Source organism: Camelus bactrianus, chromosome 12 (assembly GCF_048773025.1).
Source record: "Camelus bactrianus isolate YW-2024 breed Bactrian camel chromosome 12, ASM4877302v1, whole genome shotgun sequence".
Lineage (NCBI taxonomy): Eukaryota > Metazoa > Chordata > Mammalia > Artiodactyla > Camelidae > Camelus > Camelus bactrianus.
Genome location: NC_133550.1, coordinates 43,466,975 through 43,492,575, shown reverse-complemented (window position 1 = coordinate 43,492,575; position 25,601 = coordinate 43,466,975). Strand labels below are relative to the sequence as shown.

Sequence of the window (25,601 nt, the reverse complement as noted above, 5' to 3'; positions counted from 1 at the left end):
GAGGGCAGTGAGTAAGGGTGACCCGGGAGGGAGGGGAGCACATCACTACTGTCCAGTCTGGGGCTTTTACCCCAAGTAAGATGGGGAGCCCTGAAAGCTGAGCTGAAGAGCCACGTGTTCTAGTTCAGGCTTTTCAAGAACCACTCTGACCTGCCGTGCAAGGGTGTCACTGCAGTCATCCAGGTGAGGGACGATGGTGGCTTGGGCCCCGGTGGCTGGTGGAGGTGTGAGAAATAACCAGGTAAGCCAGACATTCTCGTAAGATTTGCTGAAGTGATGGACCGTGGAGTATGAGACAGAGGAATCAAGGATGACTGAGGGCTTCAGTCTGAATGCCTCGAAGGAGAGTTGCCACTCACGGAGGTGGGACGGCCCGGGGAGGGTGACTGGTGGGTGGTGGTTGGGGGGCGGGGCACAGCAGAGTTTGGTTTGGGACATGTTCAGAAACTGCCTTCCACATCTTCCGAGTGGGGATGTAAACACACAAGCTAGGACAGATGAGAGGCTGGACTCTGATGACGAATCCTCCAAAGCTTAAAAACAAGGTGTGTGTTGGGGGGATTCTAAAATAACCCTTTTGAAAAACTGTCTAAGCATTTAAACTTATGTCATCGCTGTTTTTCTATCACTTACGAAGGTCTGTGACTGGGAAAGCATGTGGCCACACTGTGTTGCAGGAAGTGGCTAGAGCTAGTCAGGGGTTTCTGAAGTGTGGGCCCGAGGCCAGGGGCATCAGGCCTCCTGTGAGCTTGGTAATGGTGCAAATGCCTGGGCGCCACCAGACCTGGTGAGTCACAAGCCCCAGGGATAGGGCCCAGGAAACTGTTTTGACAAGTTCTCCGGGAGATTGTTATGAATGTTTTAAAGTTGAGTGACCCAGATGGTAAGTTTAGTATTTCCAGATTTTAATCGTTTAAAAAGAAACAACTTTCTTCAAAGGTAAAATGCCTTTATTGTTTGAAGCATATAAAAAGAGTAAACAAATCAGTACGACATTTCATAGTCTTCTCGATGAGGTTATAAAATACAGTGCCACTTGGTCTTTATAAACCCTTGAAACTGTCTAGAAGTTCACACTTAGTATCATATAAAAGGCACTTGAAAAACACGAGATGATAAACAAAACCACCTCATAAATACAATTGAAAACTGCTTTGAGAAAGATTTCTAAATATATACTCGTATATAAATAAGACTTCACGGTTTCTTTTCCAAAACATAGACAGTAAATTCCCCATGTTATGCCTTCAGGCATCATTAATGTGGATGGCTTTCTCCCACCTTCTCTGTTCTTGATACAGGTTAACAGAAATGCAAACTAAATTCATTTTTCTTCAATTTAATCTCTATAACAAAATTCTTAATTTGTAACCAAGATCTTTTAGAATGTCCAGCTCATTTTCATTTTGTTTCAAATCACAATTCATTTAAAAAAAAAAAAAAGGAAGATAACGATGGGAATTTTTTTTTAAAGTACTTCTATTCAGCTACCAAAACCGCCCTATCCGCTTCTGAAGCACGTGAACATACACGTATGTATGTCGTTAAATACTGCTGTTGCATTGTTCTGGGCTTTGAGGATTCTGAAATCATGCTTGGTCTTTGTAAACTGGGATCACAGGTTTGGATTCAACCCAGATCATTCAGTGCATTCATCTACAAAAGAAAAAGATGGGTGCGCTTCACATATTTCTAACTCTTGGTTTTCTTTCAGGTTGGTCAAAAGATAAATGATGTATACAATAAATTATATCAAAACCCACTGCCTATGTCCCATATGCTGCTGCTAATTAAGGTAAGTGTATTCTTGCTGTGGAAATTTTGTGGTTTGGGAGTTTTATGAGATCGTCTTTTTAACGCACAGGTAAGAAAGAATAATTTTTTTTAAACTGAAAGAAATGCAAGTCAGATCATGAACTCATTCTCTGCATATAAAATGCTGTTTTAGAGGCAAGTGAATTATTTCAGAACCCCAAGGGTATTGTTTACTAAAGGAATACACTACTTGTTTTAAGGAATTGCATGAACATGGTCAATTTGAAATAACAATGAAATCAAGAGATTTGGTTACCTTTGTACCAGGAAACTGACATTTAAAATAATATGGGGGAAAATATAGAGCCATTTGAATATTTATCACTTTATTAGTGCAATCATAAATAGTAATGGTTTGAATTAGTCCTCGACATTGACTTGTGTGTTTAGGCCTTTATTATGCCTTTTCTGCCTTTCGTCCTTTGATATTGAAATGAAAGTATTTGAAATCAAATATCATGGCTAGATATCGCCATGACGTTTAGCACATGGTTGTGTTGCATGAAGCATCTCGCACTACCTTCCTGCGTATGCGCACATGTGTTCATTTCTCATGCCCCTGCTTGTACTTTTCTACTCAACTTTTCTGTTGGATGGCACTGAAAAGCTTTTGCTGATTTTCAAGGCAGTCATTCAGCTTATCCTCTGTCAGAGTCAGTCGCTGCTCCAAGATGGAAACAGTCTGCAAAAAGGAGGACATAGTGATCAATGCCTGGTGCCTGGTGGTGAGGATGAGGACGGCGATCTCTGCATAGGAGAACCTGTTTCAGAACTGGAATGCCCACCCTTTTGCTAGGAGGTTGGCTCAGTCGTGAGCCCCAGAACCTGCCCTCCTTCCTCAGCCTACACGGGGCGAGGCACTGTCGAGCAGGAAAAGAAAAAACAATGATGCATTTGAGGAAAAAGGAATAAACGATCAAGACTCTGAAGACAATTCTCACGTCTGACCTAGAGCATCAACGCCAGGGAAGAGGCTGCACGTGACCTGGGATGCGGGGGTGCGGTTGGGAGGGAATGCCATATACCTGGCCCAGGTGCTACTTAAACGGCATCACTGGCCATCCTGTCAGTCAGTCCACAATGGACCATACCTATGTTAATTATCCCAGACAGCTGGATACCTAGTTTACTTTGAAAATATGATTGGCACCCATTTCTGCACCCAGAAGGCGACAACAGCACCTCACAGAGGTGCCAGGAAGACTGAAATACAGCATGTAAAATGCTTACGCAGCCTGGCACGTGGGACTTGATGAATCTCAGCTATCCTAACGCCTTCAGCTCCTAAGTAAGTATGTGACTACTTGACACACGTTTATGAATGACTTCTTTTAAATTTGGGAAATCTAATTTTTGTGATATTGACTACTGCATCTTCAATCTTTTCCAAAAAAACTTTACTATAAAATAGATTTGGGAAGTTGTGCAAAAAATATGTGTCACTTAATGAATTATCACAAGAAAAACACCCTTACGACCAGCACGCAGGTCAAGAACTAGACATGATGGCCACGGTCCTGCCTGCTGTAGTCATCCCTTTTCTGCATGTCTTTATGGTTAAGTGTGCACCCCTAGATGCTATAGCTTTGTCTTACCCATTTTTAAGATTTGATATGTCATTTATAGTCTTTTACTCTACAGATCCCCACCCTCTCCCTCTATTTCAGGCCATTTGACCTGTACAGTGTATACTAGTCTGGACTTTAAGGATTATGTACACCAGATGCAGCTTAGTCTGTTCTAGCCTCAGAGGTTTGAGACTCAGGCTGGATCCCTTGGTAAGTATATTGCTTTATCAGATGGCACAATGTTTGATTGTTTTTTCGTGATGTGAGTAACTACTCAGTGCCTAGACCTATCGATCCTGGAGATTGCCACTGATATTCTAGTTGGGATAAATTATAAGACAGACACCTCCCTCATATATTATTTGGTTACCTGGTGGTAGGGTTCATACAGGAAAGGCGGGATGAAGGCTTACTTTAGTCAACAAGTTTCAAGATAATGAATTGATTCCCCATCAGCTGCTGAAGGTAATCAGTCTTAATGATTTTTTTATCTAATAGCTTTTGCTTTCGTATTCCATATTATATTGGTAATAACTCATTGAAATTAATAGCGATGCTGGTAATACTAGGCACCACTTCTTGAGTGCCTAGCGGGTGTCAAGCATATTGCCCGATACTTTACATACATTATTGCAGTTCCACATGCTGAAGCTGCTGCTAGAGCACCTTTAACACTGCTACTATCTTAAATGGAATTTCACTTTATCTCTGATTATAATTCAGTACAGTTATAAACACTGCAGCTGAGTTAGATGTTCAGTCATCTGTAATTAAAGTGAGTTAGAACATGTTAATTTTACTTGCTACTTGCCCGTGATTCACACTGTTCCCATTTTGCAAGTGTGTTTTGCCTGCTTTTAACTATTTTCATATGTAAAAAACAACCTCCCCCACCCCCAGTTTTTCAACATTAAAAAATAACAGTTCAATAAAGTTTATAATAATTCATTTACCCTTGAGTCAGGTGAAAAGGGGAAATGGGCCATGGAGCTGGAAGAGGACAAACTAGGAAGACTGGTTTGGGAGAAGCCTCCACTGGGACAGTGCAGTGAGGACGTCAGAGCTGGCATGGAGAGAAAAACTGCCTTTGAAGGAAAGAAGTGTCTGATACGTACAAAGTCACCTCTAGCGCCACACTGCAACGTGGAAACTGGTGATTTTACTATGATTTTCACTGAACAAATCTTATGTTGACTCCAGGGTCTCACATGGCTCGTTCCCACAGTCTGTCAGGACCCACATCCACATATGTGGCCCTTAATGCCAAAGGCCCTGAGATGTTATCTAAAGGCTAAAAATTTTAATTACTGGCTCTGAACCCAAAACAGAGTATTAAAAGAGCGATGCCAGGACCTTGAATTCTCTGGAGATAAGAACTGGACATCTTGACATCTTAACTGCCCGGGTGATTATAATGCACAGCCAGGGCTGAGAACAAGAATTAGATAATTTCCATGCAAGAGCTATTTTAACTTGAAGTATTTACTCTGGAAAAGTAATTGACAGCTTGCATTTATATTATAGCCTTTCTAAAAACTTGGGACAGCGTCTGCTCTGACAAGTATCAGTATCTTACTGTTCCTCTTTGGTGAACAGAATGACTTCTTCAGAGGAAACACTGACTCAGCAGAGCTGGAAGGACCGCCTTTGATGTGTCCATTTTAATATAGAGCTTCCATTAAATGACACCTGTATCTCCTGACCAAGAACTGGAAGACCCTGATGTTCTCTCTGCAAAGGCAAACTGGCGTCAGGACTAGGTAAGTCCAAAAGGGGATGTAAAAACGATCACTTCCTAAAGAAAACAGCATCACAGTAAGAAGCTCTGGAAGTTAGATGTTGGGCAGTGAGAATATCATCTTCAAAGTGAAGGACTACAAACACTGCCACTGTTTCACTCTAACTGAAATGATTCATCCCAATAGATTTTTCTTATGGCCCTATATATTTCTTTGACAATGTCCTAATAATCTGAATAAACCACATCAAAAATACTTAGGGCAGAACATTAGTGCCCATAATCAAATACATTTATAGCATGCAGTACAATCACAGTTCTTCACAGTCGCCTCCACAAGGTCTTGCCAGAGCAACTACCTCAGCAGAGCATGTGTTGCAATACTGATTGCCACCTTTGAGCTTGCTGTGCTAAGACAGTTTCCCCCTGCTCTGTGAGTTCTGCAGCCTGCTGTAACCAGGATTATTTTGCACAGCACACCCCCCAGCACAAAGCACGCCAGCGCACCTGTGTTAAAACGTTGAGCTGGTCCATGATGTGCTCTAGTGCGTCGGCCACAGCGAGCGGGATGGTTCTTTGGCTCTCAGGAGGGAGGTCGCTCATGTCTTCTGTTTTCTTTTTCAAGTTTGTAGGTGAACATTCTGACATTAAAGAAGGATTCAAGAAATATCCGCAGACCTCCTCACCCTTCTCTGGTAGAGTTCTAACAGTGGTTTCCGTAGTCTTTGATAGTAAAGATAGATGGAAAAGATAGTGTCAATAGTTTCCAAACTTTAAAGTGAGATATATATATATATATATATATATATATATATATATATATATATAATGTTTTCAATACATTGAGTGGTTCATCCTCAACTACAGCAAATTATGGAAATTACAATTAAAAGAAGGGAAAAAAGGCTAAAAATGAATGGAGGAAATTTTTTTTTTCTTTCAATTAAACACTATCTGTTTGAAGGATCAGGTGTTCCACCACTAAAAAGCTTGTTAGGATTATTTTAAAAAATGGAAAATAACAAATATTGGTGAGAATATGGAGAAATTGGAACCTTCATGCACTGCTGGTAGGAATATAAAATGGTCAACTGCTATGGAAACAGTATGGCTACTCCTCCGTCAGTTAAAACATAGACTTACCATATAATCCAGCAATTCCACTCCTAACTATATATCCAAAAGAACTGAAAGCAGGGACTTGAACAGATAACTTACACCAGTATTCACAGCAGCATTACTCACAAGAGCCAAAAAAGAGAAACAATCTGGTTCCCATCAACAGATAAATGTATAAACAAAATGTGGTATATACATATAGTAGAGTATTATTTAACCATAAAGATAAATGTAATTCTGTTACATGCTACAACATGGATGAACCTCATGCTAAGTGAAATGAGAAGACACAAAGGAAAATACTGTATGATTCTTCTAATATGAGGTACCTGGAACAGGCAAATTCAGAGAGGTTACTATGAGCTGGCGGGGAGGGGAAATGTGGAGTTTATGCACTTGTTGCTTAATGAGTAAAGAATCTGAAATGATGAAAAAGATCTCAAAATAGATAGTGCTGATAGTTACACAACATTGAGAATACTTAATGCAAGTGAACTGTACACTTAAAAATGATTGAAGTGGTAAATTTTTCTTATATATATTTTACCACAATAAAAATAAAAAAGGCAATGAAAAATCTGAAAATAGAATTAAGAAAACAATCCATCTATTATCAAAAAGAATAAAATGCTTATGAATACATTTAACAAAGTACAAGATTTGTATAATGAAAACTACAAACACACCATCACTGAAAGTAATTAAAGACGATTTAAATAAATGGGAAGACTTAATATTAAGATAGCCATACTTCCCAAATAGATACATACCGATTGAAGGCAATCCCTATCAAAATCTCAGCTGCCTTTTTAAAAGAAATCGACAAGCTGGTCTTAAAATGCATACAGAAATGCAAAGAACCAGGAATAGCCAAAATAATATTGAAGGACAAAGTTGGAGGACTAACATGTCCCAATTTCAAAATTCTCTAATAAACCACAGTAATCAAGATGGTGTGGTACTGACATAAGGACAGACACACAGATCAATAGAATAGAGCTGAGAGTCCAGAAATATGCCCTTACATTTATGGTCAGTTCATTTTTGACAAGGTTGCCAAGATAATTTAATGAAGAATAGTCTGTCTTTTTCCACTAAAAAGTGCTGGGAAAACTGGATAGTTAAATTCAAAAGAAAGACTCTGGGCCCCTACCTCACATCATATAAATTAAAATGGATCGTAGACTGTAAGAGCGAAAATGATACAAATCTTAGACGAAAATATAGGAGTTAATTTTTCTCACCTTGGATTAGACTGAGGCTTATTAGATTCAACCCCAGAAGTACAAGTAATCAATTGCACTTCATCAAAATTTAAAACTTTTGTGCTTCAAAAGACAACACCAAGAAAGTGGGGTTAAAAACCCCAAAGAATTGGGGAAGATTTATGGAAATCATATATTTGATAGAGATTTCTTCATAAAGAACATATAAAGAATTCTTAAAACTCAAAGACAAAATGACAACCGAATTAAAAATGGTCAAAGGATTTGAACACACCATTTCTCTAAAGAAGATATACAAATGGCCAATAAGCACATAAAAGGACGCTCAAAATCACTAGCTATCAGGAAAATGCAAATCAAAACCACACTGAGATACCACTTCATACCCAGTAGGATGACTAAAATAAAAAAGAATGTAACAAATGTTGGTGCAGATACAGAGAAATTGGAACCCTCATATGCTGCTGGGGGGATTGTAAAATGGTGCGGCTACTTTGGAAAACAGTTTTTAATTCCTCAAAATGTGAAACGTGAATTACCATATGACCCAGCAATTACACTCCTTGGTATGTACCCAAGAGGAACAAAACAAACATCCGTGTAAAACCTGTCCATGAAAATCACAGCAGCGGCATTCATAATAGTCAATAAAATGGTAACACCCTACCTGCATCAAAATACTGTGGTAATGAATGAAAAAACAATGTGCTATTACCTTCACAATGGATATCAATCACTCACAAAAGAGAATGAGGTACTAACACATGGTTGAACTTGATGAACCTTGAAAACATTAGGCTAAGTTAAAAAAGCTGTACACAAACCCCACATATTATGTGATTCCATGTATATGAAATAGAATAGACAAATATACGAAGACAGACAGATTGGTGGTTGCCAGGGGCTGGGAGGAGAGAAGAATGGGCAGATACTGATAAAGGGTATGTGGATGATGAAAATACTCAAATTATTTGGGAAGTGATTAAATATTCGAAAATTAGATGGTGGTGATGGTTGCACAACTTTGTAACTATTCTAAAACCCATTAAAAACTGTACCATTTAAAGTGTCGAATTTATAGCCTGTGAATTATATATCTCATTAAAGCTATTATGAAAAGAAAGAATCCAAATATATGCAGCACAGAAATCACAGAAGTTTTACAATTTTAGTCAGTCTTCATCTCTGGTTACCACTTGACATAGGAGCGTTCCATGCGGGAAGCACACTTCTGATGATGGCGATGAGAACACAGAGGTGGCGGTCAGCACATACACAGCTTCCTGTGTGCTCAGCACTGTTTCAAGGGCTTTACACACACTGACTGGTTTGATCCTCACAATAACCCTCTCAGGTATGCTCTACCACTATTCTCATTTTACAAATGAGGAAAGAGATACAGAGAGACTAAATAACTTGCCCAAAGCCACACAGGTAGGAAAGGTGTATGGAACATGACCAGTCATAAATCCAAGAGATGCCAAGTACTCCAGGTACTGTAACCGTGGGTTCAAAGCCACTGTTCTCCATGACCCTCCCCACCATTTTGGGGGGAAGATAAAAACCTCAAATTTCCCTCTGTCATAATATTACTAACTCACCATTTGTTGAAAATAAAAAACTGAAAATCCGGCATTCCCAGTTCAAGTTCATTTTAAAACACGCATAAGGCACTTCATGCTGCTCTTACCCAGCTGAGTGTATCTGCTCAGGCTCTTTTTGTTTGTTCACACAACCAGTATTTCTGGAGCTCCCTCTGTGCCAGGCACTGCTCTAAACGGTGACAGCCCAGCAGCGGGTGGCAAGAGCCAAGACCTGTTCTCCTGAAACGGACATACTGGTGCCTTCAGTCATTTGGTAATTTATCTTTTCTACTTTTCTCCCTCAGACATCTATGAACTTACACTTTTCCTATATTGCCTACCAGGCTATATGTGCCTCCAAAACCTCTGGGTCTCTGAGCAGTTATGCTCTGTACCCCCAAATTTTCCACCTTTGTGATGTGCCTGACACTATTAGGGTGTTAACCTAAAACACCTGAATGGAAATGACTTTTTTGGGTATGAAGCGCTCAGTAAAATCCAGACATCCCAAGCAATCCTACTGACACTTTAAATTACTCAACTCCACATGATGAAGAAAAGCTAAAGCCATCCCTGAAATGTTCATAAGCAAAACTCCTAGCAGTCATATAGCTCACAGCGAAAAAAAAATGACAATGAATAACGTTCATGTGTAACTTGAAAAACTGTGCTCTACGCTGGAATTTGACACGTTGTAAAATGACTATAACTCAATAAAAAAAAAAGTTAAAAAAAACAAAACTAGCAATCATAGATCATAGAAGAGTAAGTTAACATACAGGATTTTTAATGCCCCTCACTAGTCATGCCCAGAAGCACGCATGGCCCACTTATTCTCATCCTGAGCAAAGGGAACTTAGGAAACAACATAGAGCACTTACCCACCTGGGCCCCAGCTACTGACTGGCGGCAAACACTGAAATGAGAGCAGTGAAAAGATGAGTACGGGACATGACGTCCTGACTCACAGTCTGCATTCCTGATCCCAGGCAGCCCCTCACTGGCCAGAGACAATGTATGGATGGCCATACACAACCACCCTAAAATGTATAACTCCTGCTCAAAGGTCAGACTTTTTAAAACATTTAATCTAATTTTATTAAAAACATTTTTTTGTTGTTTGTCTTGCTTTTTTGGGGGGGAGGGGAGGAAATAAATAGGTTTATTTATTTATTTTAATGGCGGAACTGGGGATTGAACCCAGGACCTCGTGCATGCTAAGCAGACACTCTCCCACTGGAGCTATACCCTCCCCCAACAGATTTTTTTTTTTTTTAGCATTGCTTCTGCTCTGCCTTCTCTGCCCTCCTAGCATGGCTGAATCCTTTTTGATCTTCAAATTTCAGCTTAATTGTCCCATCTTTAGAAAAGTAGTCCCCGACCAGCCTAATGAAGGTGGACTTTTCATTTCCTACCACGGCATCCTGACGTGTTCCTCCGTAACTGATCTGACTTGTCCTTATGTATTTGTTCCTTGTCTGTTGTCTGTCTCCCTCACTAGACTGTGTTGTGCCTACTCTTCTCACCACTGTACCCCCTGGACTTAGCAGAAACTTGAATAGTTTTGAACATGTTAACCACTTACGTGCAGAGTTTATCACCATTCTCACAGACGGAAACCAAACTCTATGACCACAACAGTCTTTCTCACACGGATCACAACACACCTAAGTATGTACACACGGCTGCAGATATCACTGGTCTTACTGTAGCAGCAGCTCTGGCCATTCATGGGAAAAGGCCTCAATCTAATTAACAAGTCAGTCACTGACCCTGGGGGTTGCAGTCAGTGTGGTTAGTGAAGAAGGGCAATAGGAAATGGGCAAAGAAAAGGTTAAAAGCCATAGAAAGTCTAGGCAGGAAAGAACTCAATATTCCCTTAATAATGGTTTTCTTGTTTGGAATCAGCAAAGAAATACATTACTATCATATGACACATGGCGATGAATAAACACAGGAAAAAGGGAGTGGGCAGAGAGGGGAGAAGTGCAAGATTGCCATCCCACAACATCAGCCAGCCGACACATCTGTCCTCCTGTCTCTCAAAGGCACAGGAGCCTGGATATTAGCAGATTCCTTCCCACCATCCTGTCTGCACAGGGGAAGAGCAGGGTGCACAGCCTGGGGAGGTTTCAACGCACTCATTTATAAAATTAAAATAAAAAAAACTGTAAAGGGAAAATATGTTCAAGATTCTGGGTTATGAAAAGTGTGGCACATGAGGCCGCAGTACCTGCCGCTCCCAGGACACCGAGGGCCTCTTCTACCTCAGAGCTGCTAAATACTCATTTTTGGGGGAATGCTTATCGGACACTGACACAACACTAAACATTTACCAGTGTTAAATGTGAGGACAACGTGACGCCTGCAATCGAGGAGGATTCTCTGTAGCGGTGAGAGAACTGAGACAGAGCAGGCCTACATCCCGCGCAGTGCCCGGCACATCGCTGGCATTACTGGATAAACAAGAAGCACAGCAAACAAATGCCAGCAAGACACAGAAAAGATCGGATGCTGTGGTGGTCCATTCAAGGAAGAAATCACATATGGCCCCGCATCTCTTTGTTGCAGACACTTGAAGAACAGGGGCATAACAATAGCATTCACTGGTTCATTCCACAAATGAAGGCCTTCCACGGGAGGCATTAAAGCTACAGCAAAGAACAAGTCAGAAGTGGCACCTGCCTCCATGGAGCTTACAGGTTCCCAGGGAACAGCTTCCTCCAAATGGAGGGCAGGGCAGTCACCACCCTTAAGTCCTCCCTGGAGAAGCCCAGGGGTGCCGTCTCAAAGATGGGAAGCGCAGCCTCACCGAGTGCACAGGATAAACCTGAGTAACTGAGCAATCCTTGTTTCTGCAGGTGACAAGGCTCCACTTCCACCTGAGCACATGCAACAGAGGAAAAGCTAGAGCTAACTGCTGCCAGCTACTCCGCCAGCCCTGAGAAGCCTGTCACATTACAGGGACGAACGGCTCTTAACAGGTTTAAAGGACATGGTTAATTTTAATGCATAAATATCCCTTTGTCACTTACACTAGAGAATTAATTCTCTTAACGCATCAACAAAGAGTAAAAATTGTGGCATTTGAAAGCAAATTTTTATTGGAAGTTAACCATTCCACAACGTGATTAAGGGCCACACGTTTAAACTATTACTGCTTATATAATTAATGATGGACCATTCAAGATACTGTGGTGCCCAGTTACATACAGAAGTTCCTGCATTACATTTATTCTCTTTTCCTCTCCTCTCCTCTCCTCCTCCTCCTCCCCTTCCTACTCACCCACTGTCTGGGCTGGCAAGTCAGAACGAATCACTGGCGCCACTTCACCCTCATAGTAGAGCATCTAGCACTTCTCATTAAACTTGTGTCTCCATGTCTGTATTCCCCACTAGATTATCAGGGCTACTCTCTTGAGGGGAGGAGGCACACCTTTGCCATCTTTCTTTCTCAGGTGCCCAGCATAGTGCATGAGACACAGACAGGGCTCAACATCTGTCGAGCCAAATTTAGCAGACTGTCCTGAATCAGCTGAGCCATTCACAAAAATGTAATTAGTAATAATTTGACAGTATTTGGAGAGACGTAAAGTCCAAAGTTAAGCCAATACAGTTCTCTACTGAATCATACTGAAAAAAATCAGTTTTATATGCCTTCTCAGAGGCACAATGAGGAAGTAACGCAAGCATTTATGACTTAACTGCAAATCACTTCTTGATTTTTATCCCAAAGTATATTTGATGGTTTCTGATGAAACAGCATAAGGATTTTCTGACAAGTGTGTATGCAAAAGTAGGCATTTTTACATGTAAAGATAAACAGCAACCTGAACTTCAGATATATCCTTAATAAAGGGTTAAAATAAGTCAATTTTGGTTTATAATTAACATTTCTAGTTTTGGTTTATTTCTGTAAGTAGAGAACAAAACAGACAAAAGTCAGAAAAGCCTATCCAAAAGTGGTCTGACCCTTCCAGCTCAAGTAAGTTTCCCATCATTGAAGGTTCTAAAATAGACTTGGAATGATCACTTGTTAAGGGATATTGTGAGAAATATACAAACATCAGGAAATTCAAACCGAATGCCCTTTAAAAATCCTTTCCATTCCTGACATTCTGAGATTTTTTTAAATCACTACACACACGCACGTGCGCACATACACACTTATAAAATGCCTGCCTGAAATAGGCTAGGATAACAAAGGATATCTTTTGCCTGGACAAAAATAAGAGCAAATACTACTTTTCAAAGAAATAATAGATAATTTTCAATGATAACATTTAGAGTAGGGATTAGAAACCTTAATAATCTTTATATGAGATGTAAAATAATGAAGACACAACCCGATCCAAAAATGGGCAGAAGACGTAACAAGCAACTCTCCAGTGAAGACATACAAATGGCCAATAAGCACATGAAAAAATGCTCAACATTGCTAATTAGCAGAGAAATGCAAATCAAAATTACGAGGTATCACCTCACACCAGTCAGAATGACCATCATTCTAAAGTCCACAAAGGATAAATGCTAGAGAGGCTATGGAGAAAAGGGAACCTCCTACACTGCTGGTGGGAAGGCAGTTTGGTGCAGCCACTGTGGCAAACAGTATGGAGGTTCCGCTAAAGACTAAAAACAGACTTACCATATGACCTAGCAATCTCACTCCTAGGCATGTATCCAGAAGGAACCCTAATTCAAAAAGACACCGGCACCCGAATGTTCATAGTGGCACTATTTACAATAGCTAAGACATGGAAACAACCTAAATGCCCATTGACAGATGACTGGATAAAGAAGCTGTGGTATATTTGTACAATGGAATACTACTCAGCTATAAAAAAAGAATAAAATAATGCCATCTGCAGCAACATGGATGGACCTGGAGATTGTCATTCTAAGTGAAGTAAGCCAGAAAGAGAAAGAAAAATACCATATATCACTTGTATGTGGAATCTAAAAAAAAAAGGCAAATTAACTTATTTACAAAACAGAAACAGACTCACATAGAAAATAAACTTATGGTTACTGGGGTAAAGGGGATGGGAAGGGATAAATTGGGAGTTTGAGATATGCAGATACTAATATGTATAAAATAGATAAACAACAAGTTCATACTATATAGCATAGGGAACTATATTCATAATCTTGTAGTAACTTATGGTGAAAAGAATATGAAAATAAATATATATATGTTCATGTATGACTGAAGCATTATGCTATAGCTATATACCAGAAATTGCCACATTGTATAAACTGACTAGACTTCAATAAAAAATATATATAATAAAATAAATAAAAATAATGAAGACATATCATTTATTCAAACAAATTGTTATATTTACACGTATGTGCCAGGAAAATTCTAAGTGCCAGAGATATAGGAGTGTATTAGTTTCCCACCACTGCTGTAACAAATTATCACAGGTTTAGTGGCTTAAAACACCACCAATTATTACCTTAAAGTTCTGAAGGTCCAAATAGGTTTTACAGAGCCAAAATCAAGGTGTCAGCAGAGCTGTGTTCCTTCTGGAGCTCTACAGGAGAATCTGTTCCTTGACTTTTCCAGCTCCTCAAGGATGCCTGCATTCTATGGCTCAAGGTCACATCACTCCAATCTCTACTTCCGTTGACATACCTTCTTGTCTAATTCCTATACCTCCCTCCTTCCCCTGTAAGGACCATTGTGACTGCACTGGACCATAATCTAGGATAATCTTCCCATTTCAAGATCCTTAACTTAATCAGATTTGCATAGCCCCTTTTGCCTTGTAAGAAATGCATTCACAGATTCTGGGGATGAGGACACAGACATCTTTATGGACCATCATTCTGCCTACTACAAGAAATGAATAAACAAAAGAGACCCTGTTGACATGGGGTTATACTCCAGTGAATGAAGTAGGAAAATGTATAGACGTGTGATGTCAGGTAGTAACAAGGGTTATGAAGAAAAGTTATTCTGGGTAAAGTATTACATTACAGTTTGGCTCCACCGATGATGTATTTTTTTAATGGAGGAGCAGTAGAGAGTAAGTTTTGGGCATCTTACGGTTTGAGATGCCGATTAGACTTCCAAGGGGGAAAGTCATGGATACAACTGGAAATACATGATTCTAGATTTCCGTAGATAGGCTGGGGCTAGAGGTATAAGTTTGGGAGTTATCAGATCAGATATGTTTATCAGTTTTTATATAGGATACAAATGAACAGCCAGCTGAAGAGGTACATAAGGAAAGGTCTGGAAGGGGACCAAGTGCAGAAGCTTCTGTTGCCTTGGAGTTGGGGTGCTCGGCCATGGTGTTTACAACCATGGGTCTACGATCACTGAAGGAGGAGCCAAACAAGAGAACAACTGCAAAGACTTTCAGAAGGCAGGAAGGGAGCAGGAAAGGTGACTTGTGGCCCATGAGGCAGGGGTGGTACTGGACCAGAAGCCCAGTAAGAACAGAGTTTCAAAGAGAAGGGAGTGATCACTAGACCAAGTCCTGCGAAAGGCTGATTTGGATGAGCCATTGGGACTTTAACAAGACTGGAGTGGTGGGGACGGAAGCTTAACTGGAGTGGATTCAGAAGAGTAGAAAGTGAAGAAATGAAGACTAAACATATGCCATTCTTTTGAGGAGTTTTGCTATAAAGGGGAGCAGAGCAGTGAGACAGGAGCTGGAAAGGGATGAGGGGTCAGATGAAGCTTTCCTTCCTAAAGATGGGAAATACACTTCAAATGTGTGCTGATGGAGAAGACCAAGCAGAAAGAGGACACTGATACCACAGGGCAGCGAGAGGATAACTACTTGGCAAATGACTGCTAGGCAGTACTGAGTGCCCCTGGAGCTTTGTATAAATAAATTTAAGGGGAGAGCAGTCAGCATGGCTGTCTAGTCAAATCCAGTTGCTTGCGTGCAGATGGAGAGTAGGCAGAGAAATAGATTTAACCAGGCTAAAGTTTTTTGGGGTGAGTACAACAGAGAGAAAGGGGCAAGGGCGTGACTATGAGGGTAGACTACAGGGCAAGCAGACACACAGACACAGAAGGTGGGCAGTGGAAAGGCAGAAGCTCTGTGGATGGGAGGGAGGCCCTCCTGGGGTTGCTGAATTATCAGACTTGGAAGACTGGAGGAAGTGGTGGTCAGTGAGTGGGAGGCTTTACACTAAGTCCACCATCAGCACAAAGGATTCAGACAGTCCGTGAGTTCATCTGAGAGTCCTGACCGAGAGAGGATGGCCGTCTTTCAGAAGTGACTCAGAGTGTTGCTCTGTCTTTGGTTCCTTCCTGGAGATCAAAAGCCAGCTTTAACCAAGGAGTGGACAGATTAATCAGAACAACAGAAAAGAGGGCTACAGAGTTACCCATGTTGGGCTGTCACAGGACCACAACACAGAATTCTCTCCATTTCTCAAATTCTTAGGAAGACAAGGCCATAGGTCCTGAAGGAGAAAACTGACCACCTCTCCTCCATCTTACATATCTGCACAGTGTATTGTGTATCCTTATAGGGACATACACACCTGGTCAAATATGACTGATTTAAAAATACTTCTAGGGTAAAATCAGAGAGTGTCATGTGAAATTTGTGTCTCCCAAACTAAATTCGCTGAGCTGAGAAAGCCTTCTGTTTATCCCTTGGGAAAAATCATACATCTTTTTCAAAGAGAAAAAGAGGCCTTGGGGATAAGGTTTTACTGAGGGCTTTGATTTTTCTTCTTCAAACCAAATCGGAATTTTTATTTTTGTCAGAAGACTTGAAAAACACCCCTCACCCCACCCTCGTGCAGCTATCAACCAGAATATCTGAATGATTAATTCAGTGCCCTTGAAAAAGACAGCTGAGGCCACAAATCTGTCTGTCTTTGTCTTTAATCTTTATTCTCATCTCCAGGGAAGCTTATTAATTTTGAAGCCATGAATGGGTAGGACAAAGAAAATCTGTACAAAAAATTCCTTCTATGTTCTACTTCTTACATGATTAGGCAACCATAAACTATGAGTCCCTTACAGGAAGATTTGTCTTCTACTGCCCTGTGCTGAGTCTACAATCTGCACTGCACCAGATAAATCTTAATTAATGATAAAATACTGACCAGAATTATCTGCGGGAGGTAGAGGAAGAGAGCAGGTAGGCACTGAACTAGAATTAGTGCGCTCTCTTCCAAGTTAATATAAAAATGCTATTTCCAGTCTTCTAGACAAATATAACACCAGTAAAACTTTCTGTAAATTTCCTGAGAGAACAAGTAGCCATTATGTCTTCTGTGAATTCTGCTGCTATAACCCAAAGGTCTACAGATTAAGGGATTCATTATTATTTCTTACATACAGAATTCAAAAAGAATAATTTATGCAGAATGCTGAAATGACTAGATTAGAAATAAACCATTATTTATAATGATACTTCACCCTGTTCAAAAAAGGTCATGTGTGTGTATGAATCTATATTCTGAGGCTGGTAATAGCTTATAGTGTACAATGGTGTACTTTTTAAAAAGATATTTCATATTCAAGTAAGGATTACATCTTGGGAAAAAGTGGAAGTTTGACTTGGAAAGTCATATTTGGTTTAGTTTCACCCATATGATATCTCAAAAGAGCCACTGTTCACCTTTGTGAAAGCTGCCCCTCTGTGCACACACCAGCACTCGCGGGAAGCCGCTGCAGGTGTGCGTGAGTGAGACGTGCAACCCCACAGCAACGCGCTGACAGTGAGTCTGTAACACTTCTCTTTTTATCTAAGAACAACTGACTTTTTAAGTTCCAACTATACTTTAAAAAATTCAATGAAAAGACATAAAGAATAATATAGCACTACCACTTTCGTATCATAATAATGTACACAGAAAGCCAACCAAACCAACAAGTCACATTGTGTCCTAAATAACTATTCTCATTATTTTTATGAAACAAAAATCATCACAGAATCAGAAGGATTATTTAGAATAAATTTCTGAAAAATTATTTCCTGGGCTTGCTTACTCTCTGAGGTAAATAATGCCATTCCTTGACCTTTTTCACAGGCCTATTTTCTGTTCCTCAGAACTCTTCAAGTGCCAAGTTCAAAGAAATGAGCTGTGTGTTAAAAGTCATGAGATAATTTTTTTAAATTGTACAAAGGAACTCATGCTTTGCTCACTTGAATAAGACTAGCTTCCTTTCTGTGTTTTAATACTATGAAGAGGCAATTTTAACGCAAGAATCCATGCAATCATTTAACAAAGCTACATTCAGAAAATTGGCAAGCTTTACAGAACATTTTTAGAGGGCAAATATTATATTTATTTATTGTTCTATTCACCATCTAGCATAATGTGAACATTTTAGTACCATTAATGACAACTGTGATTATAACAGTAATGTATATTCACAGCTGGGTGTTGAGAACCACCCTTCTGTCTATTTATTGTGCATTGTATCATTCAAAAAGCAGGGAGTGAAAGCTTCCTGTGTGATCTCAGTGTACATAATGCATTTTATATTAGTTGACTTTAATTTGCACTTGCAAAAGTAATGAAATCATTCCTCATCTTCCCCAAATAGATGCAATTTGCCTTTGCCCTAAATCTTTATAAAAATTCAATTTTGCTTTTTAAAAGCAATACTCAGTTTTCCTTGCATTTCTGATATCTGTGGTATTGTATAATTATCCATGCTATGATATAATATGGCGGTACAGGGATAGAACATCAAGTCACACAGACTTGGGTTTAAACTTGTTACTTCCATGGGTGACTGTGTGACCTTGGACAAATTACTTGGTTTCCCTAAGCTTTAGTTTCTTCAACTGTAAAATGAAGAAAATTATACTGGGTTACATTATACAATCGTAAGAATACAGGTAAGGAATTTAATCTACAGTTTGTATTCAGTTACCTATCATTACCAATATTACCATATCAGGTCCTTCCCTACTCCACTGAAATCTAAACTGCACCCTTCTAGAAGGTGAAATACACATCTCACTTTCTCAGATAGTTGACAATATGGTGAGTACCTCCTATGTAAGATACACAAAAGGCATTAATATAACTTGTTGAATTAAAAATATTTATCCATTATATTCAAATTTAAAAAATATTTTCCTATGTGTCTGGTTTCTCAAATTAATTAATAAGCTATTTATAGGCAGATGACAGTTCAATAAATACATGAACGAGCCATACTGAAAAATGTTAGCTGAGTAGTAAATGAACAAGTACATGCTGAATATGTATTTAAAATGGAAACCAGTGTTCTGCAAATCCTAAACAAAATATTAAGGCATTTTCAGATATAGGTTTTAAAAAAGGTTTGCATTTTCAGGCAGCTACCTGAGAAATGTATATAATAATTTTTAAAAACAGTAGATAAAGATCCAATATCTACTTAAAATTTCTGGTCCCATCATTTCAATGGGTGAAAAGTGATTTCCTAATAATACAGGAAGCCAATCTAACATCAAGCAGTTAAATCTATTAATTGCATCTAAAATATTTAATCTTTTGATAAAGATTATGTAACTGGACATAGTTGAAAATCTATGGCATAAAATCTTCAGGACAAAGAGCTTACAAGTAGAAAATCAGTAACAAATATTTCATTATAAATAACTGAAAACAGGATGCTATGGTAACAGTATTACTGTTTGATAGCCCTACTATGTATTTTTTTCTTACGTTTTTGTGTATAGAAAGGTGTGGGTGTTTTCCTCCTTTCTTATTTTGCTGGTGGAAGTAACTCAGAAACCAAAGGATTAAAAACAATGACTGTGTTTATAAAGAAAGATTGTTTTTCTTTCTTTCCTTTTTTAAACCAATTACCATGGGGGGGAAAGGTCTAGGAGAAATAATATTCAAACACTACTATAAAGTTCAAAAGTACTTTTCACAGACATCATGAGTCAATGAGAATATGAACTAGATTCTACAACTTCATAAAAAGAGTGGTTAAGAATCATGAAAACTTATCAACACTAAACACATACACAGAGGCGTGAGCAGGAAGTTCTCGGGGCGGAAGCCACGCGACACCACTAAAGCACACCTGCTACTCACAGACGTTATAAAGCAACCAGTTTTACCTGCTTTATATTTCAGTCACAATATTTACCAAATAACCATCATTATTCAAACAGTCTTCTAATGATCCCCTGGATGAATGAGATGAGATTAATGATCACCTATTTATCACAATCGTTACTGTATCCACTATGAAGCTGCAGTTTAGGGATCATCCTATGGGACCGCATGGCTTGATCATTCAAGTACAGATTCTCAGATCTGTATTTCTGAACAGGATACTCCATACCCAAGCCCCGTCTCTGTCTCACCTTGGTAAACAATGCCACTAACTACCCAGGAGCTCCAAATTTGGGAGGTATTCTAGACTCTTCCCTCTCCTCCTATGTCTAATCGGTAAACAGAACTTTTGACTTTTTCTCTTCAAGATCCATCGCTCAGTCTCTTCTTGCTGAGATCAAGCAGTCCTCACTCCCTGTCTGGATTACTACTGCACTTGCCTGCTAATTTTCATGCCTCCAGTCTCACCTCCCTCTAACCCCTGCTTCTCACATCTCCAGAGTAATCTGGGTCTGAAACCAAATTTGCCCTTGTCACTCTCCTGCTTAAAATCCTTCACTGGTCCTCCTAAAATTCTTAGGGGGAAGCCAAACACCTTCAAACGGCATTCAAGGTCATTCATGATCCAGCCTCACCTTTTCTCTCCTGCCTCTTCTCTTGCTATTCCTCAACCCCACCCAGTGCTGCAGCCAACCAGAAATGTCCACAGCTCCCTGAATTCACCAGCACCTCTCCAGCCCTACTGCTTATGCACACACTGAACTCAGTCCTTGTTCTCCATATTGGCAGCAAGTTCTTAAAGAATCAGCTCAAGTTCAAACCCTTCTGGGAAGTTATCTCTTATTAATGTTTCTGTCCCTCACCCAAATTTTCCAGCACTCACACATGCGCGTACATGCACACGCACATACATGCATGCACACACACACACACACACACACACTCCTTTATTTAACCACTCTACTGATGTGCTCCCATAGCAGCTCAGGCATATATCACTATTATTGGACTTAGCCTTTCATCTGTACATTCTCACTGCTTGGTATTAATAGATGCTCAGTGAATGTCTTGAATAAAGGAAAGAATAATCTGTTCTTGCTGTCTCCTTGCTCACTCCGCCCCCTCCACTCACTGTTCACCCATTTCGTACTGGCTTGCACGTGTACTACTCCATCGAAAAAGCTCCCCAAAAGGTAACCAAAAATCTCTGCTAAATTCATCATTTTAAAAATCCTTCTGGCTTTCAACAGTGGTGACCCTCCCATCCTCTTGCCACCCTCCTCTCTTGGCTGCCATGCTACCACAGTCCCCTACCTGTCCCTGGGCTCCAGCCCTCTTCTCAGTTCCTAGAGCATACCAAGCCTTACCCAGTCTTCCCGTACACAGTTCCCTCTGCCTAGAACACTCCAGTACTCCTAATCTCCTCACCCCAACTCCTACTGAAGCTTTAGACCAGCCATTCTCAAACCTTAATGTACACATAAATCACCTGGGAATCTTATTAAAATTCAGTCTGATTCCTTAGGTCTGGGGTGGGACCCACGATTCTGCATTTCTAATAAGCTCCCAGATGATGCCCAAGCAAACCATGCACGGATCACATTTTGAATAGCAAGGTTTTCCATCTCAGCTCAAACATCTTTTTTCAGGGAAACTTTCTCTGATTCCACCTCACCTGCACTCCTGATTTAGTCACAAGTCCACAATTTATACTTGCAGTGCACTGTGGAACTCTCCATGATGGCTTCAGCTATCACTATAACCCACATTCATCCTCCTCCCTGCCAACCCCCTGCTCCTATCTAGCCTGACATGTTCATTTTTGAGAAATGAATGAACAATGTCTGTTGAGCCAGCCTCTGACTTAGGCCAAGTCACTTCCCTTCACGATGCTCAGAACCACAAGGTTCGCTGCCCTGAGCTCAGCTCCTGCAGAAATCCAGCTTATCTGTGGTTATTACTCAGAGATTTTTCTATTGCTGTCAAGATGCATTCATGTGGGGTCTGCAGAGCTATGGCAGGAGAGGAATTAACACTGGTTTTTCTACTCTAACAAGCTGGTTGGCTAGTCTCCATATACAGTCTACTAGCACTCCAGATTTTCTTGTGCCAGGTGTATAAAGAGCAGAGGAAAAAAAAACTAAATCCTACTTAGTGTGCTTAGATCCAAGTCTCTTCCACCCTGGTGAGAGGACTGCTACCAGGAAGGGTAGAGGCAGGAGGAAAAGACAAAAACTTTTAGTACATTCTGATTTCTTTCCATTCAGAATTCACTGCTTAGATTCTCATAAAATTCATTTTTTTCTTACAGTTAAAAAATAATTGACAAAAAATGCTGTAGTTAAAATTATGTTAACTAGCTGGATACAGCAGCTAGAATATTTGCATGAAATAAATTGTAATGGGGAATATAATGGAAGAGCTTAATTGCATAAAACTCATGACAGGCAGAAGCAATGCCACTGTTGCCAAGAGAACTGCCTGGAAAAAGTGCCAAAGCAAAAACTAAAACTAAACAAATAAAACACCGTTTGTGATAAACCCCAAGAATGTCATTTTTCTCGACTAGTAAATACATAAAAACAGTCATAGCACAGAGTAACAGAAATAACATAAAATAAGAAATTTTAATGCTTGGTTAAAATATTAATCACGTATCTTAGGGAGAACTACTGCTCTCTAAATAAAGTTTCATATACATTTAAAAGGAGATTATTTTTAAATAGAAAAATGTTTTCTCATTTGTTTGATAAACCCATCAGTATACTTGATTTTAAAAATAGTGATTTTAGAAAAAATAATGCCATTTGCTTAAAATTTTTCATGTCATTTAATTGTATATCAGAGATTGTTTTTCCCTGAGCTGGGAGGAAGAGGGTTTGACTATCTGATAGATTAGTGCCCAAAATGTAAAACAGCCATAGTTTTATGGCATTTATAATTCACAGAACACTTAATGTATATAAACAATTTCTTGAAAAAGAAACAACATAAATTTTTAAACAGTGTTAACAGTTTGAATTTTATCGGTAATTTTACAATCGACTGAACTTTAGAGAAAGTACACAGAATTTTCTAAAAGAAGAAATCTGGGTAAGTGCATTTCTTAGTCAAATTCTTCAAAATTTCAACTGACTTTCCAAAGCACACAAATGTCTTCCCTGTATCTTAATGCATTTCTAGTTCTGTTTAGAAGAAGTAATTAATCATTTATTATCCTGAAATTTTATTAAATTATTTTTTATTATCCCTAAAATGCAGATTTATGAATACAGAATAACATTTACTCTTATACTTTGCCTGATGCTAGATGTCACTTAAAATGAATTTATTTTACATAATATCAACATTAGAGAATATACAAAATAGGGCACAGATTCATTTTACTGAACCTGTAGCTTCAAAGAGAAAAACTTTCCAAGTGAATTACAAGATGTTTTTGAAAGGTCCACCTATGGGGGACAAGGTGTCACACTGTAACACAACCCTATTACATAATCACTCCCAAAGAAAAGATGGGGACTGAGCCCAAGGAGCCCTGAACTTGGAGGGACTAGGTCCCTTGTCACTGTGGGTAGTCATGATCTGAGCAATACTAACAGCAAGAGAAAAAAGGAGGGTTGGAGGAGACAGCTTGGGTTCTACAAACAGGCTCACAGTTGAAAAAAAAAAAAAAAGTGCCTCAAATCTCTAGAAAAAACTCCAAAATATTATGGGCTTGGGCATGCTCTTGAGCCTTGCCCATGATTTCCTGCCCAATAAACAGAATATTTACCAAGAAAACATAGCTCTATTTAAAAATAAAAGTCAATGGAAAATAGAATTCACTCTATAGAAATCACACTGTAACCAAATCTGATGGAAACTGACACTATTCCACAAAGGAAATAATATCTGCACACACCAGAATGAACAGCAATAACAATAGCAAAGAAACCTTATGCACACACAATTCTTCCCACAAACACTCTTTCTTTAAAAAGCAACAACAAAGAACAACAACAAAAAAATGAAAGTTAGTGTTAGGGTGAGGTCAGGGACCTTGGGGAAACAGTAAAAGAAAAGTAACTGCAGAGCCCTACCAAGAAGGTAAAGTCCATATTCAATTTTTATCAACTGTCTTAAAAATGTTCTATACAGCAGTTTATCCACTGACCCAGAATCAAATCCAGAATCACACACATTGCATTTAGTTGTTAAACATGGTATGGCTATGTAATATCCCATCTCAATATACTATATTTTTATTTAGCTAATACTCTCTTAAAGGACATTTGACTTGTGTCAGTTTTTTGTTGTTGATGTTATAAATAATGTTGAAATAAACATTCCTGAATAGAAGTCTCTCTCCGTACATCTTATTATTTTTTAGGATGTTTTAGGACCTTTAGGATGATCATTCAGGATCCAGCAGAAAAACAGAAACCACGACAGTTATTTTGGCAGAGAGAACTTAATCTAGGGAACTAGTTAAACAGGTTTGGAAGTTTGCAAAGGCTAAAAGGCAGCACAGAGGTGAGAAGACATAGTAAAGGCATGAAGCAACTACCTCTCTGGGGCTGGGGGAACAGAGGACAGAGGTTGGTTTGTTGGAAACTAGACACTCAGAGGCCCCCTGCTGAGTTGAGATGGTTTGTTCAGAGAAGGGAAGAGGAATGTTCATTAAAAAGACATTCTGAAAAGGAAGAGGAAATGCCTGGCATTCCTTCTCCATCTCTCCTCAACTTAAAACAAATAACAAGTAACTCTTTATGTGCTTCAGTAAAATAATCCAAACAAATACATGAAAAGTAAAAGAATTTTGCCACCATAAATGCTGAAACCCACCAAAATTCTGCAGTGATTTGGAAAGCAATTTAGAAAGAAAGCATGATATAAAAACTGGCCTTTGTAGCGGCCATCATTATCTCAAGCAAAGGAAAAAGAAAATACTGTAGGAATTAGGGGGGAAAATAGGTCAAATTATACCAGAACATTCTTCAGTTGTAAAAGTCATTTCAAGTCAATCTTCATTTTTAAATGACAGGGGTTGGTGGGTGGGTTGGTTTAAAGCAACAGAGTTTCATGTATGCTTGAGGATGTATGATTGTGCACATTGTACGATGTCTTCTACTGATGCCTGGCTATCTCAGAAAGTAAACGCGAGGAAACTGAAAGACAGAACGAACTAGGTGAGACCAGCACTGGGCATCCATACCAGTTCACTCAGATTATGAGGATTTTAACCTCTCTGAAGCCCTAATATAGTTTACATTATCTGACTTATTCCTGTAGCACAAAGAACTGACTGAAAAATTCACTTTGGCAGACTTACTGACTACTTCCACCAAGTAAGTAGCTGTCAGGTGGCTAAATAAAGCAGCAGAAAAGCCAACCGGCTCTGCTGCATAAGCGGCACCAAATCACTCAAAACCAGATGGCTGCAGATGTACTCAGCAGCTGAAAGCGCGGCTCACTACCTTCCACGGAACTGGGACAGGCCCACGGATGGCATCTGGCTCCG

The 25,601-nt window shown here is 39.4% G+C and overlaps 1 protein-coding gene and 1 long non-coding RNA gene across 43 annotated transcripts in view; one reads left to right on the top strand and one right to left on the bottom strand.

Moving 5' to 3' along the window:
- The window catches only part of LOC105067004 (uncharacterized), a 78,689-nt gene extending 66,210 nt beyond the window's left edge, over positions 1–12,479 (top strand). For 36 of the 39 annotated variants that reach the window (XR_012510770.1, XR_012510758.1, XR_012510765.1 and 33 more), the window contains 6 exons: positions 1,715–1,795; positions 2,441–3,103; positions 3,483–3,593; positions 4,344–4,536; positions 4,980–5,143; positions 5,747–8,592. This is a non-coding gene — a long non-coding RNA (uncharacterized LOC105067004). Of the gene's footprint in view, positions 1–1,714; positions 1,796–2,440; positions 3,104–3,482; positions 3,594–4,343; positions 4,537–4,979; positions 5,144–5,746; positions 8,593–11,910 lie in introns of those variants that run through there. The other 3 variants (XR_012510775.1, XR_012510767.1, XR_012510780.1) reach the window with 3 other exon arrangements.
- Positions 1,768–25,601, bottom strand: part of POC1B (POC1 centriolar protein B) — an 85,086-nt gene continuing 61,252 nt past the window's right edge. For 3 of the 4 annotated variants that reach the window (XM_074375313.1, XM_074375312.1, XM_045514835.2), the window contains 2 exons: positions 5,629–5,844; positions 1,768–2,497 (listed from right to left, as the gene is read on the bottom strand). In XM_074375313.1, the coding sequence (XP_074231414.1) occupies positions 2,393–2,497; positions 5,629–5,844 (321 nt within the window). In that variant the 3' untranslated portion in view covers positions 1,768–2,392. Of the gene's footprint in view, positions 2,498–5,628; positions 5,845–25,601 lie in introns of those variants that run through there. The other variant, XR_012510747.1, reaches the window with a different exon arrangement.